A 21944-nucleotide genomic window follows, 5' to 3' on the forward strand; every position below is an offset into this window, starting at 1 on the left:
GTGAAAAACAGCTTGCAGATATATTTACCAAGCCACAGGATGAATCCACATTTTCAAGGTTGGTAAGTGAGTTAGGTATGCTTAATTATTCTTGAATTATTTCTGATATTTTTGCAAGTTGTAATGCAGCCAGAAATTTAATTGATTTTTCTGCCTTGGATGAAATTTTGGCTAAGTCAAAATTTGCATCCCAACGGATGATCATTATCCATCGAGTTTGATCATCCGTCTGAATAGAATATCTAAAATTCAATTATTTTTCTGGATTATTTTAATAACCCAACGGATCAAATGTTTTATCCTCATCCGTCGAGTTGTCCAAATCATGGTCGTTAATTCTCTGAACATCATTCATCGAGTTTACTTACAGTCTGTAAGTATATTTCTACAGATGGTTGATAGAATTTTGATAGTTTATTTTTATTTAAACGGCTATTTTGGGAAAATTTGATTGGTTATTTATTACTTTTGTCAGTTTATTTTTGAGAGAGTATAAAAGCAAAATTCATTTTCATTACTTTTCTTTTATCATTCTCAATTCATCTGCTCTAACTTCTTTCTTTCTCAAAAGCAATTACCCTCTCTCTCTCTCTCTTTACAATTTTTACTCTCTAACAATGGCACCAGTCATCAAAATCATGTCTCAAACTGGCTTTATCTATGAGAAGAACAATTTCACAGCTCTAGTGAACAAGGGGATTCAACAGCATGGCGACTACCACAAAATGATGGATTTTGTGCAAGGCTGTAAGCTCAACTATGCCATGCTAGAGTCTCCCACTATCTACTGTGAGGTTGTGGAGGAGATATGGACAACTGCAGTGTACAATTCAACTGACAAGACCATCACTTTCACTATTAAAGGTAAGGAATTCTATGTTAATAGTGACATTATTAAAGCATGCTTTAGGATTCCTGATAATATTGTCACTACTCCACACACAGACACTGATATTGTTAACATGTTAAACTCCATGAGTTATGCACTCACCATCTCTAAATTAAGTGAAATTAGGAGATTGGGTCTTAGGAAAGAATGGAGTTACCTGTGTGATGTAGTTACTAAAGTATTTTCTGATAAAGTTAGCAATTTTGATTCTGTTAATATCTTCATGCTCAACATGCTTTACATGCTAGTAACTGATAAATACTTCAATTTTAGTGATCTAGTCTTGTTTGAGTTGGGGTTTAAGTTAGGGGAGCTCCATAAGAGGGGTAAGAGTGTTTATTATGCTAGATTTTTCATGATGCTTGCTAACCACCTCTCTAAGGACATTGTGATTGAGAACCCAACCAACAAGTTAAATTGTTGGGTTCAAGAAAGAAGAATTATTGCAGATCTCAATAGAGTAGATCACCACAAAGAGGTGTCACTCTTCTACTTTTCAGTAATGGAGGCACCTCAGGTAAGTGGGGTAATTTCAACTGTCTGTACTCTTCCAAACTCAAACATTTCTTTGCCTTCTAGTGTAGCAGTGACATCTGTGTCAATGACCAGACAAATGCCTACCCAAGCTACCAAAACCAAAGTCTCAAAAATAAAGACAAAGAAAGCCCCCACTGGTGTCTCTCAAAAGATGTCAGTTATAAAATTCACTAAACACAAAGAGGGGAGTGTGAAGGTGGGAAAGACAGGTGAGGGACAGGGTGAAAATCAAAGAAGCCCTAAGAATAAGGATGATGAGCATAGTGTACCCAAACCAAGCCACACCACAGTTTCCCAACAAACTGTGGTTGTTAATAAGGACAAAAGCTCAATTCTAGTTTCATCCTCCCAAAAGGATGTAACTATTGAAACAAGCTCTCAACCAGGAGCACATAACAAAAGGGGTAGGGACATAAGTTCACCACAAACTTACACAAGAAAAAAGAAAACTAAAACCCTTGGGGATGCACAGGGTACACACACAGTGCAAACTGGAGCTAAAGTCCCAGTCACTGTACCATCTCAAAGTCAAATTGATGTGGCTCCAACAAATGTGGAGTCACAGCCAAAATCTGTACAAATTGAAACACCTCAAACACCAAACTCTCCCACACACTCTTTGGATGTTGACATGATTCAAACATCTCAACCATATTCTCCATCTTTAACTTTGTTGGAGAAGCCAAAAATCCATGCAAGTGAGCATCATCTTCTAGATGATTTGTTGGCTCACTTGCCATTTATTTCTGAGACTGTTGAGACATCTGTGCCAAAATTTTCATCAATCTGCACAGAGTCTACAATAGTCTCCACTCCACACTCATTCATTTCTACTTACTCAATGGATATTGTTCACACTACACCATATTTGGCTTTTACCAACATTTTTTTTGGTGTTACAAGTAAAAATGTTACCTTAAATCAATAAAATTTGATATGAGATAACACTTTATTTTGGCGTTGCAGCAGAGGTCAAAGGGTGTTACCATAGACATGATCATATTACTATCGTAACACAAAATATAGTTTTAGTACTATAATTAAAAATGTGTTACCATAGAACTAAAAAAATCAGGCCGATACTTGGCTGGCCAAATTTTGGGCCGCAAACAACTAAAATGTAAACCTGCTCACTTTATTTTATCAATTCTAAATAAAAGTGAAAATTCTATCTCAAAACACTCTAACATAAACACTCTCAAATACAAACCCTCTCGGAACACAGTCATCTCTCAAACACACTCTCTTCTCATCAATCCGGTTTAGAACAAAATACTTTAGAGTTTGAGTTCAATCGGGTTGTAGTAATCAAGGACTTGGAGTAAATTAGGGTTATAGTAATTAGGGGTTGGAGGGGCTTTCTTTGAATTGGTCTTATAGCTTGTAATTAGGGTTTATTCTTGGAATAAATTAGGGTTTCATAAGAAGTAATTTGGGGCTTTCTTATTGTTCTCTCTCTCTCTCTCTCTCTATATATATATATATATCTTTCTTTTTTAACTATAATTGTGTTGTTGTTGGTCAGGCAAGAGGGAAGCAAGGTGTTTATCTTCAACTTCATCCGTTTTTATCCCGGTAATTTGTTTTTTTTAATACGATGAAATGATAATTTAAATAGTTGTTGTTTGTTCATTTCAAGTTTCTACCTTTTTATGTTGGTTCTTTATTAATTTGCTTATAATTGCATAAAGATTGTATTTTTAGTAGGATAACTTTATTTACCATTTTTTGTATGTTTTGCACTATAGAATTTTTTATAAAAATAATAGATGGTTCATGTTTGCCTTGCCTTGTTATCGATAGAACTTTCAGCTGACATTGATAATTTACATGTTTGTATTGCTCTACTTTTTAAAAATGTGCTATAAGTACTTGGATTGAATGGTTCATGTTTGAATGATTGCTAGCCCGATATTGGCCAAAACTATAAAGAAAATAAAAATATATGCTCGTTTAATGATATGTTTTGAGAATTATATAGTGTACCATACAAGCATAGTAACTTGGTTGTACTAGGCAAATCTCGGTTATAATTTTGCATACTGCATCTTGTTAGGCGGTGGTTGAATTTTTATGCATTCTTCTTTAATATTTAAATAGTCTACATAGTATTGTGGAGAATTTATTGTTGAATATTGTGGAGAGATAATATTGTCATAAGAAGCAAAATAGAGGTTAAAAACTTACAAAGTTCAAGGTTAAAAATAGAGGTTAGCTACTTAATTTTCTCTTTACGTACCATTATTGATGCCTGTTTTACTTAATTTTTTCTTTACGTACCATTATTGATGCCTCTTTATTCCATTACCAAGAATGGAGTTGATTTTATGACTGGAAGCAGGAAAAGCCTGGGAATGTTGATGATGTGATTGAAAAATCCAAGTACAGGCAGATTATAGATCATGCTCACTGTCACCTTGTGACATTGCCTTACAGCTCAGATATTACTAACAAGGTATGCACCGTAGTATGCTCACAGTTTTCGAGTAGTTGGTTTAGTGTATAGTTTTCCAGTAGTTGGTTTAGTGTATAGTTTGTGTCTGATATCTTTGATATGTATTAATAACAATTTTGTTCCACAACATTGGCAACCAAACAGTGGTCTTCTTATGACCAGTGATGTTTCAGGTGTCAAATATTGACAATTATTAAAAAAATTCCCTTAATAACTAAAATTAAAAATCACGTTAAAATAATGGTATAAAAATAAGAAAAATTGCCCAAAATAACCATAATTTTGTGGCGGACCGTCTGATTTACCCATTCTTTCTGGACGCCGCCCTTTTTACCCATTTGATACGTTAATTATAGCGGCATATACTTAGAATTATCAAATAAAACTCAAAAATCACATAACTACCAGAACTTACTTTCACTCGGTTAACCCATTCGAGCTTCATTCTCTTTAGTGTGACCGTGATTGCTACTACTGTTGGTTTTCATTCAACTATCATGTACCAACTAATCAATGTAAGTTCATGAGTATCTTCATCCTTGTTCATTGTTTCTTCTCCAGAAATATATAATTTAGGGTTTGGTAATCTCTGCTTATTTTGGAGTAATAATTGTTAATTGTATTGATTCTTTGTTGGAAGATTATTGTTAAACATTGATTTAGGTGTTAGAGATAATTGTAGGTCAAATGAAATTGCATAATTTAGTGATATAGTTGTAGTAGATTATATTGCACAACAACTGTTTGGTAATATGACTGTGAGAAAATAAGTTAAATCATTGTATGTAATGTGGTCATATATTAACAAATAGAGAAGCTAAATTATATGTATACATTTGCGCGGTTATTATAAATATCTAATTGATGTTTACACTTCACATTTCTATGTGTTGTTGCTTCATTAGCTAAACTTTTTAGTGCTTAAGCTTGGGTGTCCAGGAGAACCGGAAGCTCTCACACTATGATAAGATTTGAGTTAAGTTCTTAAACCGCAAATTACAGTACACGTGTTCCAAATTTGCACATGGAAGGATGGGCAATTAGGGCACCCTTCTCTCCGCGTGGGTATTTTGATAACTGTCTATTAAAAAATGAGTAAACAGACCTTTCACCCTACACTAAATCACAGTTAGGTAAATTCTCCATTACAAAGCATCCTACATCTGTTAGTAATTAAAAACTTGAACTAACCCAATCAGCTTAAGAGCATCTCCAACCATAATAGCTAAAATAGTTAGCTAAATCATCATCATCTAAAATTTGTTTTATTTGCTCCAGTGGATTTAACTATATTGATTAGCAAAATTCAGCAATAATATATTATATGTATTTTCAAATTACTTTATATATGTGAAAATTTCACATGTTAAAATAAATTTAAATATTTAATTAAATATAAGTAAAAAAAATATTTATTTAATGAAAAAATATTAAATATATAATTATATAATTATAATAAGATACTTATATGTGGTAAAAAACATAATACTTATACATATAATAAAATTTTATATTTATATTTATATTTTATTATATTAGATTAGATTAGATTTATTAATATTTTTATAAATATGTAATGTTTATTAAAATATTTAATAAAATTGGTCAATAAGAAAGTCATATTTTGACACTTAATATAACAAAAATTTAAAATATTAAATATGAAATAAAATTTGTACATATATATATATATATATTAAATATAACTATAATAGAAATATGTGTGTATTGATGTGCAAAGTTAGGTTAAAATAAGGCAGAAAGTGGATGTGGATGTTTTAACTAATGGATATAGAATGAACAAATATAGAAAATGGTATACAAAATATTTAAATTTTTTGCTAACAGATATCATGGTTGTAGTAGTATATTTTTTAACTAATATACATATAATCTAGACTTTTTAGCTAACAGAGATACTAACGATCGGAGACGCTCTGACCTGACGATTCCCAAGTACAATTTCCTCACCAACTAGGTTTCTCACATAACTCAACTATCCGCAAACATTCGGCCTCCGTGCACATTCCGATAACAAACTCGTGCTCCTAATACACAAAAATTAATTTCGAGCTCCGATTCGAGAAATTCACTCAATTCAATCGATTACAAAAATTATAAATCACATTTACAAAATTCAGCATCATCGCACATCATTTCACGGTCCAAACATACAACAATTCAAATCTACACACATACAATCAAATCACTACATAAAATTCGCCCTAGATTAAATCATTGTATGTAATGTGGTCATATATTAACAAATAGAGAAGCTAAATTATATGTATACATTTGCGCGGTTATTATAAATATCTATTTGATGTTTACACTTCACATTTTTATGTGTTGTTGCTTCATTAGCTAAACTTTTTAGTGCTTAAGCTTGGGTGTACAGGAGAACTGGAAGCTTTCACACTATGATAAGATTTGAGTTAAGTTCTTAAACCGCAAATTATAGTACATGTTCCAAATTTGCACATGGAAGGATGGGCAATTAGGGCACCCTTTTCTCCGCGTGGGTATTTTGATAACTGTCTATTAAAAAATGAGTAAACAGGCCCTTCACCCTACACTAAATCACAGTTAGGTAAATTTTCCATTACAAAGCATCCTACATCAGTTAGTAATTAAAAACTTGAACTAACCCAATCAGCTTAAGAGCATCTCCAACCATAATAGCTAAAATAGTTAGCTAAATCATCATCATCTAAAATTTTATTGTACTTGCTCCAGTGGATTTAACTATATTGATTAGATTTAACTATATTGATTAGCTAAATTTAACAATAATATATTATATGTATTTTCAAATTACTTTATATATATGAAAATTTCACATGTTAAAATAAATTTAAATATTTAATTAAATACAAGTAAAAATAATATATTTATTTAATGAAAAAATATTAAATATATAATTATATAATTATAATAAGACACTTCTATGTGGTAAAAAACATAATACTTATATATATATAATAAAATTTTATATTTATATTTATATTTTATTATATTAGATTAGAGAAAAATTGCCCAAAATAACCATAATTTTGTCCGCCCTTTTTACCATTTGATACGTTATGAAATAAAACTCAAAAATCACATAACTGCCAGGACTTACTTTCACTCGGTTAACCCCGTGATTGCTACTACTGTTGGTTTTCATTCCACTATCATGTACCAACTAATCGATGTAAGTTCATGAGTATCTTCATCCTTGTTCATTGTTTCTTCTCCAGATATGTATAATTTAGGGTTTGGTAATCTCTGTTTATTTTGGGGTAATAATTGTTAATTGTATTGATTCTTTGTTGGAAGATTATTGTTAAACATTGATTTAGGTGTTAGAGATAATTGTAGGTCAAATGAAATTGCATAATTTAGTGATATAGTTGTAGTAGATTATATTGCACAACAACTGTTTGGTAATATGACTGAGAAAATAAGTTAAATCATTGTATGTAATGTGGTCATATATTAACAAATAGAGAAGCTAAATTATATGTATACATTTGCGCGGTTATTATAAATATCTATTTGATGTTTACACTTCTATGTGTTGTTGTTTCATTAGCTAAACTTTTTAGTGCTTAAGCTTGGGTGTCCAGGAGAACCGGAAGCTCTCACACTATGATAAGATTTGAGTTAAGTTAATTTGCCCATGGAAGGATGGGCAATTAGGGCACCCTTCTCTCCGCGTGGGTATTTTGATAACTGTCCATTAAAAAATGAGTAAACAGCCCTTCACCCTACACTAAATCATACACTAAATCACAGTTAGGTAAATTCTCCATTACAAAGCATCCTACATCTGTTAGTAATTAAAAACTTGAACTAACCCAACCAGCTTAAGAGCATCTTCAACCATAATAGCTAAATTAGTTAGCTAAATCATCATCTAAAATTTTGTTTTATTTGCTCCAGTGGATTTAACTATATTGATTAGCTAAATTCAGCAATAATATATTATATAATATATTATATGTATTTTGAAATTACTTTATATATATGAAAATTTCACATGTTAAAATAAATTCATATATTTAATTAAATACAAGTAAAAATAAAATATTTATTTAATGAAAAAATATTAAATTTATAATTATATAATTATAATAAGACACTTATATGTGGTAAAAAACATAATACTTATATATATAATAAAATTTTATATTTATATTTATATTTTATTAGATTAGATTAGATTTATTAATATTTTTATAAATATGTAATGTTTATTAAAATATTTAATAAAATTGGTCAATAAGAAAATCATATTTTGACACTTAATATAACATAAAGTTAAAATATTAAATATGAAATAAAATTTGTACATATATATATATTAAATATAACTATAATAGAAATATGTGTGTATTGATGTGCAAAGTTAGGTTAAAATAAGGCAGAAAGTGGATGTGGATGTTTTAACTAATGGCTATAGAATGAACAAATATAGAAAATGGTATATAGAATATTTAAATTTTTTGCTAACAACTATCATGGTTGTAGTAGTATATTTTTTAACTAATATACATATAATCTAGACTTTTTAGCTAAGAGAGATACTAAAGATCAGAGACGCTCTGACCTACGATTCCCATGTACAATTTCCTCACCAACTAGGTTTCTCACATAACTCAACTATCCACAAACATTCGGCCTCCGTGCACATTCCGATAACAAACTCGTGCTCCTCATACACAAAAATTAATTCCGAGCTCCGATTCAAGAAATTCACACAATTCAATCGATTACAAAAATTATAAATCACATTTACAAAATTCAGCATCATCGCACATCATTTCACGGTCCAAACATACAACAATTCAAATCTACACACATACAATCAAATCACTACATCAAATTCGCGTAAATTCAAATCACAATTTTCAAATTAAAAAATGAGTATGAGAGCGAGTATCTTAAGCGATAACAGATCACGAATAACGAGACGATAATCGACAGCAACAGCGATAAACCTAGAATTAGGGGAGAATGCACAAAAAATCAGTAAATAAATAAATAAGTTAATACTACGTAAATCAGTAAAAAATAAATAAATGATTTGTATAAAAAATGAAGTAAAAAAAGACACAAATTAAAAATCCCAAATTCTAATATTATACGTTGTGGCATATCTGTTTAAGTTTGGTACTACACTACTCTGCTCCGAGTCCGACCCTATCCACCGGCGGCAGAGGGTATTGATTTGAAACTACATCTCCCTCCCTTTGTATCGATTACAATTCTGCTCTGAATGCCCCCCTCCCATTTTTTGTTCATTTCGATTCTGTTTTTGTTATGCCTAATTCATTTCTATTAAGCAATTTTAGTAGACTAAAACAATAGCAATTTAGTAGACTTAAAGAACTTTAACTTCAAATGTTTTGTGTCATGATTGTGCTTTAAACTGCTAAATTTCTTGACTTGTGCGTGTTTGTGTATCTATCTATCTATCTATCAAATGACATAACTGTAGTCTAGCAGGGCCGTAAATAACAGAAAGGGGGACATGGGCATGGCGCGAGGAGGATTCAAACTGAATGCTTTAAGCTCAATTTCTGGAACTACTTTCAAATTTACAACCACCAACACCCCTTGTTTTCCTTCCCGGTTTTCAAAGGTTATTACCTTACATTGCAGTTGCTCCGATGACCTGCTTGACATTTCAACTTACAGACACGTTTTTTCTAAGAAGATGGCCTTGGCTGGTCTCAACCCTCATCATCGTATAGGTTACAATACTTCTATCTCAATGTTTAAACGATTATGTTGCAGTTTTTCATTCTTCTTGTCTTTAATTTGTAGTTTATCTTATTACAGACTTCAAAATATTTCAAAGCTTCAATCTTTATATTTTGGGATCCGGGAATTAAAAAACTAAGAGAGAGTGTGTACATATGGTTGCATGTCAATGTAGGTAAATAAGAGGCTAACAGTAACCTGTATTCGAGTTTCTGTTTCTTTTGTTACTAACCTCTCACCTAAACTGGGATGATGCTCAACAAAGTATTAGATGGAACATTGATAACTCCCATTTTGTACATGCCTATTCGAAAATTGCATCTCTCTCAATGGTACGTTTTAATACAAATTTGGGAATTGCAAATTCTCATCTTGTGGTCACTCGGGACTGTTATTAAGGCTCAAAATTTTGACTTGTGGTATTTTGGGTTTTAACTTGTTTTTTTTATATTTAGTTGGTGAAAAAGTCCTTTACCCTTTAACTATGGTATAAATTATATACGCCTGCACAGTGGCAGATCAGGGGGTCCCCCCCTAAGATTGCTATATTAAATTTGTAGTGTATACTTAGAATGCATAATATATGAAGTTCAGTTCAGCTGGTTAAGTATTATGCTTTTCGGGCTGAACACCAGGGTCCTATCTTGCTGGAACTCTGTTTCTCAGTTATCTAACTCCATCTCTAATTGGAGTACTTTTTGCTTAATCTTCATATTGTATGCCATTTTTTGTAGTTCTTTTTTATTTCTTAAGGTATTCTTAATAAGATATTCACATTTCTAAATTCTAACTATTATTCAATGAATTTGATTATTGGTAACAACGATATTTCACGATCAAGACTATTGGCTATAGTTAATACGTGTAGAACTTACATATTTTTGTTTTGTCGATTTATTTTACAATCAAAATTATATCATTTTTTAAAAAAATTAATAAGATAAAATCGACTCCCCTAAATTTTTTTCCCTCGTCCGCCACTGCACCCGGAGTATGATTTATGAATGTGTCACCTTGTAAAAAAACACAACTTTTGTTGGCTCAATACACTATTAATAAATAATAGCTAGAGCATAGTATTTTGCAAGGTATGCCTACTATCTTGCTGATTCTTGAATCTTGACTACTAATAGTGGCTAAATGAGATGAGAGCTTACTTATATTATCTTTTCAGCTCTAGGTGTCTCTGGTGGGTCAGATAGTATAGCTTTATGTGTATTGGCTGCTGATTGGAAAAAAGCAGGCCTTAGTTCTGCTACTAAGAATAGTAAAGAGCTCATAGATGGAATGTTGGCAATAATTGTTGACCATGGACTACGAGCTGAGAGTGAAACTGAGGCAAAACTCGTGCAACGTCGAGTTCTGAACATGGGTATGACCGATTTTTTGTTTAAGTAGTCATTTGTGGAATACTCTTACAAAGCCTAGTCTATTTCGATTTTATATGTTAATGTATGGTTAATTAAGCTCTTTGTAGGAATCATGTGTGAAATTGCCCGTGTTGATTGGGAAAATGGAAAGCCCAAACAGGGCCAGGTGCAAGAAGCAGCTCGTGCAGTTAGGTGATATTGCGAAGTCTAGGACCCTTCCCGAATTTTTTTTCTTGGTTCTTAGTTTTCTCCTTTCATTAATTTTTTGTATCAGGTACCAGCAATTTCAAAGAATTTGTAATCAGTACCAAATGAACGTGTTACTACTTGCACATCATGCAGATGATCAGGTCTGATGCCATGATTTTTTTATGCTTTTGGTGTTTATAACTTTTAGTATCCGTGTATATTTTGCGGGGTCCAAAAAATTATTTGACAGAACTGTGTTTAGTGAAATCAGTTAAAAACTTTTTTGCAAATCATATATGTTTCTTTATCAATAAGATGTTTCCATCTGATGTAAAGTATTAATTTTCTAATCACTGTATTTTTAATAGAACTAGACCTATGTTATGAAGTCAGAGAGTTGAGATGTAATTATGTGAATGTATTAAGTAACATGCATATTGATTAATGATGCAGGCAGAGTTGTTTATTCTCAGGCTATCACGTAATAGTGGTGTCCTTGGACTTGCTGGAATGGCATTTACGTCCCAAGTGTTCAACACAAATTTGAATTCCAGTGTTGGAGGCGCAAATAACATATTACTGGTTAGACCATTTCTGGAGTTTACGAAAGATGACATGTACAAGGTAATCACCTTTCATGATCCTTAAAACTTTAAATGATCTAAGCTTATGATAGAATAATTGGGTGTACTTACATTTCTTTAAATGGTTTATAAAATCAGAAGCTTTCTGGAATTGTTATTTTAGTATTAATAACTAAATTTTTTAATCAATTAAACTATTTATCTTACTGCATTTTTTACATAAAAAAATCATAGGTATTTTTTATTATTAATGCGCTAATAATTAAAAAAATGTTAATCAAGCCAAATATATGTTTATATATATGTAATCATAGTTAATCATAAAATTTCTAAAAATTTATTTATATATTTTTTTAAAAATTTTTAAAATTATATCGAGTAAAATTTGAAACATTTGACATTAATATTATTTTTATAATTTTAAATTCTAAGTTTTAGTTAATTTTAAAATTTTAAAATTTTTAATATTTAAATATTATGCTGAATTCCAATTTTAACCCTAAAAATGTAAACATTTTTTAACAAAAAATTGTCAAAGAGGTGCATGATGTATTTGATATTGAAATTCAAGGGTTGCAAACTGTTATTTACAAAGTAAGTATACAAATTTGTTTTCGAATGAAAGGTGGAGGTTGAAAAATGCAAGTAACCCAAATTTATTTACCAAGACACTTTTAGAGGGAAACTGTAGCGATGTTGTAATGTTGTCTCGCATTTCTTGGAAGTTATAAAACAGGATTATGCTTGTAATGCAGATTTGCCACGGGGGTAATCAGGAATGGGTGGAAGATCCTACAAATCAAAGTCAAGTGTATGTCCGTAATCGGATCCGAAAGTCATTGACGAACTTTTCATCATGTGAGTTGCATGATAGATCATAAAGCTTAAAAAACTGGTATTAACAAAGTATCAGATAGTAGTATTATTTTATGGTTTAAATTATTTTAGCTTATCTATATGCTAAACTAGTTTGATATCGTGTTAATTTTTGTTGGCATATCATCCATGGGCTAATGGCATAATCTGAACCAGAAGGATTTTAAGCTTGACAATGCTAACTCCAATTCTGTTCAAACAGCTATCTTCAAGGGTGAATTAGAGAAAGTAATTTCTGCCTGTGGAAGAACACGTATGTATGTAGACCAGTTTTGTCATTATCTGATAAAAGAGGCTGTGACAGTAACGAACGTGAGTATTTTCCTGACTGTTTAAGAATACTGTTTTTCAGAATACATGATTTTTTTCGTTTCTGTAAAATTTATGGTGGGCATCTTGGGGAACTACTAAATACAACTGTCAAGGCATATGTAGAGTATGTATATAGGTAGCTAAAATAAAACAAATTAGGCGATAATAAAATGTTCTGGAGTGTAATCTACATTTTACAAAGTACTACACTTCTAATTACTGCGCTTAAACGTCTATTAAATAAAAGGTTTGAGTACTATTATTAATTTGACTGAATGTTCATTACTTTCTCTGTTATTGGTTATACAAGAAGAATTTACTATTTCATTTTTCAACTTCGAAGACAAGCTTTTTGTACCTTATTAAGCCATTTCCGGGACAGAGGTACCAAAATTTCGTTGTGCAGCATTGAAAAATATCATTTACTGTATAGCAAATTATTTATAAATTCTTTATCTCTATGGGTTTCAAATTTGCATTACTTATAGGATAAAATTACACTAATATCATGATAAAATTGAAGATGTACAGATTAATTAAAAAATTACCAGTTATCGTTTAAACATTTCCCTAAACCTTTTCTCTTTCCAATTTGTCCTCTCTGTACGGGTTGTAGCACGGGTATGCTCTTGTTGATATAGAGATTCTCAATTCGATGAAAATCAATGACCTGTGCCTGTCGAAGTTTGTAACGTTGCTGTTGAAGGTATATACTGCTTACTGGTCATGCTGGTTATTCTTACAAATTACTTATGTGACATGTTCTCCTATGTTAGTTCATATCCCAAAGGCACAGGCCAGTTCGAGGAAGCGCATTGAAACAAGTGATGGACTATGTTCGAACTTACCCCTGCAAGGTGCATGACATTTTGGGTTTTTATTTACTTAATCATCCTATACAAATTTAATTGTCTGCATTCTATCGAACTGCATTAACCTTAAAGTACTGTAAGGTCATTCGAAAAATTGAAAACAGAGCTGAAGTTGATAGTGAATTTACTTGACATTGTAAGATTGATGATCATGTCCCTCATTAAAATTATACACGTGTTTTTTTTCCTTTGTTAAGTTTGGAAAAACAGAATAAATGTTGTTGCAGCACTTAATTGGCTTCTCCTTGTGCCTTTTGCTTTGTGCCTCATATTTATATTTTGTTTAGCCTTTACCTTGCAACTCTGCCTAAGCTTCATTTGTCTTAAGCTCCTAGGTTCCCTTATTCTTTAGTACATAGCTAAACTTGAAAGGATGAGGAGTGCACTGGAGGATTCCTTTTATAACAGATGACTAATTATTATCAATTATTTGTTTAAGTGCACATCAATCCGGTTTCCTCAACTATTAGGCTGTATTTGGATGGGGGGTTGGGAGGGAGTGGGTTGGACTGGGTTGGGATGGGCTCAAGAGAACCATGTTTAGGAAAGTTTGTCAAAGGGTTGGATTTTGTGAGGGTTCATCAAGGGTTGAAAAGAGTTAATTTGCAATACAAAAATTGAACTTTTCCAACACCCCAATTTGGGGGGTTGGCAGCTTACTTTTTTTTATTCATCCTCTCTCTTTCATTCTTTCTCTCTATTAAAGTTTTTTCATTTTTTTTTTTTTAATTTTTTAATTTTTTTTTAAAATTTAGTTAAATTTTTTAGATAAATTTAAAAACATTCACTAGTTTTTCAATATATAATTTTTTTTTTGAATCAATATATAATTTATACATGATAAAAACTAACCTTACGCCAACTCCAAACCAAACTCCAAACCAAACATGTCAAGGGTTCAACCCCTACTAACTCCCCACCTACATCCAAATGAGGTAAGGGTTCAACCTAACCTAGCCCAGCCCAACCTCGCCCAGCCCAACCTAGCCCAACCCAATCTCTCCCTTCTCAACCCCCAATCCAAACAAGGCCTTAGGGAAAATCCAATGGTTGTGCTAAAATAGACAGGGTTATTGCTATATTTCAGCACTAAAAAGTGTTTTTGGTTTATTTCTTTTTTAAATTTCGGAGCACTTCTTTCCATGATGCACTTCTCATTCATAATTCTAAATTACAGTTTCTTCCATGGCCACTTCTGCCATGTTCTCCTTCTCGTCCTAATCCTGACATACACCTGCCTTGTGCTTTCAACATCTTTTATGTTGTTCCGCAGGAACTTGATTGATTATCACCTTGAGAACCTCTGGTAGTAATTTTTCGTTTTTCGGCCCTAACACTCAGTTTTTTTAAACCGAACTGACCTCGGATACCATGTTGAATTTGTGTATAACGTGTAAAAGAAAATGTAATGTGATGCAGAAATAGAAAATATGTCACAGAAGTACTATATTTTTTTATTCTACATAATAAATTGAAGTACCCTAGTAAGCCTTATATAGGCAACATACAAATGATTTTCCCAACATTTATCTAACTTAACTCTATCTAGTACTACTTAGTGATAAACCTCATCCACTAAAATAAAAGCAATTCTATTATCATAACAAACTAATAGATAATCCATTTACATATTTTTATTTATCTAAAATAATTTAGTCTTTTTGAAATAACTTTAAATTAGTTCCTTACAAATTATTATTTTTTGTTCTTGCAGACTTCATTCACCGCAGCTGGTTGTTATCTTTGTGCAGCTCCTGGGTTGAAGGGAACCAAAGTTCTTGTTTGTTTATCAAAGAATTGTGCTTTGCCTTTGGATATGCAGTTGTTGTACATGGATTCTTGTGAAGGACAGAAATGTCATACCTTCAGTGAGGTTGACCAACTTGTGGAACATGTAGAATCTTATTCTCACAATATGATTCTAAATGCCTCAGACATACATTTTTTGGACGCAACATCGTCTACATCCTTGTTGAATGAAGCCAAGAGACTCGGTATGCTTACCGAGTCAACACATAAGGCAATCATTTCTTTGCAAGATGACGAAACAGAAAGATTCGTGTCTAAGAATGCTAAAGTGCCTATATTTGAATCAGAAACAGAAGCTTTAATCGCCGTATCCACTTCTTTGGCGAATCCACTTCAAACTAATCAAATTGGTTACTACATGAACAGATTTTTGCTTGAATGGAAAGTGACAAAGATTTTTCCAATTAATGCATATTCTTTGGAGAATGATGGTCAAGGACAAGGTTTGGGGGAGACAGTCCATCAATACTATTGCAAGTGTTGTCTAGTTAGGCCTGATATGGAACTTGAAGTTCGCAACATGATTGATATCGATTGGTTGTATCTTGCTGACTTATGCAAGTGCCACGATGTGAAAGATTTTTTAAATAAACGACTACTAGATATGGGAATGTGCAAGGAAACAGAGTCGGTGGATACATGTTCAGAATATGTGCGATCATCAGCAGAAAGAGCGCTTTTGTCACTGAAATCTATCCCAGTTGCTGCAAGAAGAGGCCTGCCCGTACTAGTTCATCCTCAAGGACTACTACTCAGCATTCCGGTATGCCGAATCCTGATATTATTATAATTTATTTCAAGTAAAGAGATGCATGCTATGTTTGTATTCCTTGTATCCTTGTAGTCTTGGTAGTACTAACTTCAAGAATTTACATCTATTTTTGTGCGTTTTTAATTTGTTTATGTAGATATGCTTTCTGGTTTTATCTGTGTGTGAATATACATAAAGCTGATGTCATTTTGGGAAATTTACTTAGACGATTATTTTAGATAGGGCAAAAATAGTTGTCTTTTAAATAAATCAATATTATCCTCTATTTGACAAGTGCTCTTTATTTAAAGAAGATAATAATTTGCTTGTGAAAATTTATCAACTTAAATATTGAAGTTTCTTCTCCACATGTGATATCCATAGAAATTAAGTCACACAGAATCATATTTCATTCTATCTATATTACTTGTAAATGGCATATGGTTATATATGTGTACACAAATAGGAAAACTATATAGTACATATTTAGGTCCAAATATTCTCTGTCTAATAAGACGTTACATATGTATCTCTGTTGATATGCCTTGAAAATCAGACGTGGTTGTAGATGTTTAGACATTAAGGAAGAACAGATATATTACATTGGTTATCTTTCCAAATATCCTCTGCCCCTACTCCCTAGTAGTAATACCTTATTGATGATTTCAACTATCAAACTAATACAGGAATCAAATCTAATATCCTCTTTGTTATTTTGTTTTTTAATTTGTGTGTATTACGATGTTCACGTCCATTGGTATGCTTTCTCGATTCTTTTGGCTACTGATATCCACATTTCTTCTCTAAATATTCTATATAGATATGAATGTATAATAAATATTATACATATTCTCAAATATCATTTTGACCAGTTATATTTTATTTGTTCTCTAGAGCGTTGACTTTAAGCACTGTCCCAGCTTGGAGGTATCTGCGATATGGAAACCTAGAACACCTCTTGAAGGAGGTCGATGTTCTTATATATAATCTTTGCTAAGTGGGCTGTAGTGATCATTAAATCTTCCATGACTGAAATATTGTATCGAGATCTTTGCTAAATTTTGTAATAGATAGTTCTTTCCCTGCACACTGTATTTCTATACAGGTACATTGTATATTTCAAGTTTTCAGCAAGGTGTAGCAGTTTAATCTTACAATTTCACTGATGTAATATGAAGCTGACAAGGTAGAATTTCTTGTCTATGCCTATATGTACCTATGTGACATTTAGCAGATGTAGCCATGGGCAATCTTAGCATCTTTTGAGGGTCGAACTACGGATAGCAAATAGAAAAGGATACCAAGTGGATCTTGCAAATAGGTGAGTTTTCTTTCCCATAACTTTAGATGTATTGCGTTTTGTATCTACCTGTATCGTTGGGAATCATCATGGATGATGGAGCCTTACATTATTTTTGTCAAGTAAATGCAGCAATCATCAGACTTTTATGTGCTATATCTTGCCCTAGAAACAAGACGGGAATGCAATATGACACTATTGAAGCTATAATATGTTTCTGATTAAGAATGCAATTAGCAGTCACTATATGCGATAAAATTTCGATCAAAACATTAATGTTCTATTTTTGATTCCGCAACAAATTATTTGTGATTATATCCTTAGCAATAACCAAATACATGCAACATATATCTTTGATACCGATAACTTTTGTTACTTGCCTTAACATGTTCAACTTAGGGTCAGCTGACACAACTGTCTTCAGTATTTCTGTTAAAATTGTGAATAGAGGGTTGAGTGATATGTTTAGAATACTTCGGGAATCGGTAGAACTTGCCTTTATTTGATGTTGCAGGGTGTTGATCATTCAAGTTGGAAGACCACGATCATGGATGCCGACAAATTAGAGTGGTGAGGATGCTCTATTATTGCAGAAAAAGGCATGGTCTAGGTCATCAACAACTCTTCTGGAATATGATTACAAGTGGTGGCTTGTAGGCCAATATAGGGACAAAGCACATCGCTTGTAATTATCTCAAAACACAACAAAGCACATCGCTTGTAATTTATGTAAATCTAGAGTTTGCATGTGCCTGCACGGGTTAAGAACCTAGTTGTCATTTTGTCTAATAAGTGTCTACTTTAACCATGTTATTCCGAAAGTTTCAGAGGATCTTTTGTAATGGTACTCAGCTGAGTTATATGCTATGTAAATACGGTAGACATGTCCAAATCTGGTCTTGATTCTGTTATCCAAGCTTCAGGTGTTGTAGAAGGTAATGTGCATGTTGGGGAACCAGAAAGGCTGAAGATATCCCTAGATTTACTGCTATCACTCTCTTTTTCATATACAGACACATATATTACTCAACTCCAGATTTGAAGGACTATCATTTGAAGACAGTAACAGCAGTTCCGAGAGGAATAATAGTAGACACAATCATGGAAGGAGGAGTGTGTTATCACCTCTTAAGCCTTTATTTTATGTTCGGACCGGTAAAAAAATATTCATATGACTTGATAATTTCTTTATTAAATTAAAGCTATTATTTTCTTGGTGTTTATAATTTGGTATGGTTAACGTTGGTACTTTTTGATTAGGGTCGGGGAATTTGAGTTTGTGAGTTTGGGGATAATTAATACTAAACCTGTTGCAAAAACTTCTATGGATAATGGTCTATCCCATATTGGTAAAAAAAAGCCTATTAAGCTTGTTTTAGCTTGGAGGGCTATAAGGGCATGTGAAAAGAGTTGTTGGGTTTGACCCTCGATTACTCAAAGGGTTGATCAAGCTGTCGAGGTTATTTATTTTATGCCTAAATTGATGTAATCCTGAATTAGTTATAAGATTGGAGTGGTTTTAGGATAGTTAAAAGTATGTATGCTTCCTGAATGTCATTGAGCAGGCACTGAATTACACTGAAATTTTACTTTTTGTTGGAAAAGAACCACATATGGGATTTTATACTTGGAAATTGGTTCTATTATTTGTTGGCTAAAGAAATGAGCTTTGCTTAATTTGTGTTTTTTGCTTTCGATTCAACGCAGAATACAGCTTTTTGGATGCTTGTAGCTTAGAAGCGTATAAGGGAAAGAATTTGAAATGAATTTCTAAGGTAAGTTTTTAGTAAGTTCCTAAGAATTTGTTTGTGGAAGTTCATGTAACTAGCATTTGAACTGTATTTTTTAAGTAAGTTTTTAGCAAGTTCGTAAGAATTTGTTTGTGGAAGCTCATGTAACTAGCAAATATGAAGATGTTAAATTTAGTTATGGTTCGTCCAAACCTATTAATTTGGCCTATAATATGCATCTAAATGAGATGTTGATTTTGTGATTCCTCCCCAACTTAATGGCATCCCTTGGATTGCTTAGTATTTATCATCTAAATGGGTAAAACCAAGAAATGATAGAAAGTAAAAAACTCTATGCAATCACAACAACGAGATTGATAATAGTCGTACTTCAATATAAATGATAAATCCTTTATTAGTTTATCATTACATTGGCATGGTTAAACAAATGCATAAAGTTTTCATTTAAAACTCAAATCATATTTTCTTTTATACTTATATTTATGAACGAGTATATATAATACCAAATGCTAAATCTATTAGGATATTGGAGGGTATTAAAAAGCAATATAAGTCACAGAATGAGAAATGATGATGATAGCTCACTGCAAATTTGAAAAATAATTCTATTAGTATTGCACTCATTAAATACATTATGTAGCACCCGCCTCTTGAATTTTAAAACAGCATAGTATGCACATTTATCAAAGAAAAATTGGTACTTTTATAAGATAACTACTACGGAGGAAGGGCAAAATAAACTAAAAAACCGGAAATAAAAAAACATACCACTATAAACACGATAATTATTATATAAGAATTATGAAGTGCAACATACATTATTTTATTAATCATTCTACCATTAAAATAATATATTTTGTTTAGTTATTCTGAGTTGTTAATTGACTTGCTCTAATTATTCCTTCTCGAGATTACCAAAGAATCTAAAATTGGGGCTGGAAATGAAATTTATAAATTCTCAACAATTTACAAATTGTTTTCAGGAATTTGAGGAAGTGATCTGAATTTGAATTTAAGGTAACCTTTGTGCTCATCTTAATTTTTGTAGGCTGAAGAAAGACACGGAGAAATACATGACCATATTCTCTATGTTGTCAAATTATTGACGGAGAAAGAAGGTATTTTGGATGGGTTTCATGTTGTGATTAGTCACGGACCTGGTGCATGTAGTAGTATAAACAACCTTTTGTTTCTTCCAGTAATTATGTAAATAAAGAAATAAAGAGAAAATGTAATGAATAATGTTTCCCATGAAGAAGACAATGATAAGATTTGAATATTCAGTATTCAAATTTATAACCTGGAATTAGATTCAAGCCTTATGTAACCTTTATTAGACTCTTATAGTCTATACTTTTCGGAATCAAATAGATTTCGTGTGATCTTTGTCATGCTAATTTCTCGTATTGTAATTGTAGATCAATCAGTTTACCATATTCACTTGCATGTACTCAGTGGAAGACATTTAAAGTGTCCACTGGGTTAAGTTCAGGACTTCTGACAGAGCATAATGGTGACAAACGATGAAGCCTCAGGACATGACAGCAGAATGGGGAAAGCACCTTATGCTTTCTTCAATTTTAGTAAATGCTCTAATTTCATCCCAATATGACGTAGATCTTAGGTATCGTCATTCTAATTTGGCTTTGCACCTGTAATTGTAGGGAAAAAATGACTCCAGTTAGCAAAGGTTACCTAATTTTTTACATCAAGCAAGGGACCATGGTTCCTCCAAGTGGTGGTGCGCCTTTGCGCATGACAAAGTTAGGTAGTTCAAACATAGAGCTTATACATAAATGCATTCCCGATATCTCATTTTTCAGATGAATGCATTTCCGATATCTCATTTTTCACATGAATGCATTCCCGATATCTCATTTTTCAGATGAATGCATGCCCGATATCTCATTTTTCAGAATAATTTATTATGTGTTATAGCTATGTTATTCAAGTCTTTTTTCGTAAAAAAATTCCAACCGCGTGAAGCGAGGTTTGTTCAACTAGTTTATATGCATATATGGTGTGAAAGTTGGGAGAGAGAAAGAGGGAGAAATGAGAGGAGAGGGGGTGGGAGAGAGGGAGGAGAGAGAGAAAGGAGAGAGAGGAGAGAGAGGAGAGAGAGAAAGAGAAGAGAGAGTGGAGAGAAAGTAATAAAATTGAACTCTCAAAAAAAATTATGCAACACCCCGATTCGGTGATGGAAATCGTTAATTTTTATATCAGAAAACAACCATTTTCAACCCCTGTAAGACCCCCGCAAACCCAACCCTTGCATTTAATTTTTTTCCCAAACAAGGTTTTATCAGCTCCAACTCAATGCAGCCCATCCAATTCCTTCACAACCCCAACCAAATACGGTGGTAGCAATATATTTAAAATAATAATATTCTTAAATAATATTTTTTAAAATAATTAGACCCTAAATATATATTAATAATTATCATTTGTTAATAGCAATTAATTGTACGTAATATATTCTATTCTAGGAACTAATTTAG

General features: G+C 32.2%; 1 protein-coding gene across 7 annotated transcripts; it reads left to right on the top strand.

Moving 5' to 3' along the window:
- The first annotated feature begins 2571 nt into the window (after positions 1-2571).
- LOC141676963 (uncharacterized) lies at positions 2572-20828 on the top strand. 7 transcript variants are annotated; one of them, XM_074482685.1, is made up of 16 exons: positions 2572-3001; positions 3739-3881; positions 9367-9622; positions 10807-11004; positions 11110-11194; positions 11277-11352; positions 11645-11815; positions 12531-12633; positions 12854-12963; positions 13580-13669; positions 13740-13820; positions 15550-16407; positions 17290-17716; positions 18210-18850; positions 19403-19470; positions 20495-20828. In XM_074482685.1, the coding sequence occupies exons 3-13, from the start codon at positions 9400-9402 to the stop codon at positions 17380-17382; spliced, it is 2088 nt and encodes a 695-aa protein (XP_074338786.1). In that variant the 5' UTR covers positions 2572-3001; positions 3739-3881; positions 9367-9399; the 3' UTR covers positions 17383-17716; positions 18210-18850; positions 19403-19470; positions 20495-20828. The 7 variants fall into 7 exon arrangements, with proteins under 7 accessions (XP_074338786.1, XP_074338787.1, XP_074338784.1 ...); XM_074482686.1 differs by having other exon boundaries at positions 3768-3881; XM_074482683.1 differs by having other exon boundaries at positions 2573-3001; positions 9375-9622.
- Positions 20829-21944: the final 1116 nt, after the last annotated feature.

This window comes from Apium graveolens, chromosome 8 (genome assembly GCF_009905375.1).
Source record: "Apium graveolens cultivar Ventura chromosome 8, ASM990537v1, whole genome shotgun sequence".
In the NCBI taxonomy this organism is placed as follows: Eukaryota; Viridiplantae; Streptophyta; class Magnoliopsida; order Apiales; family Apiaceae; genus Apium; species Apium graveolens.

Excerpts from the sequence above, each read along its gene's own strand:
- LOC141676963 (XM_074482681.1), top strand. Across the intron at positions 12,634-12,853 it reads ATTGACGAACTTTTCATCAT|CTATCTTCAAGGGTGAATTA; the intron begins GTGAGTTGCATG and ends CTGTTCAAACAG. Across the intron at positions 12,964-13,579 it reads AGGCTGTGACAGTAACGAAC|CACGGGTATGCTCTTGTTGA; the intron begins GTGAGTATTTTC and ends TACGGGTTGTAG.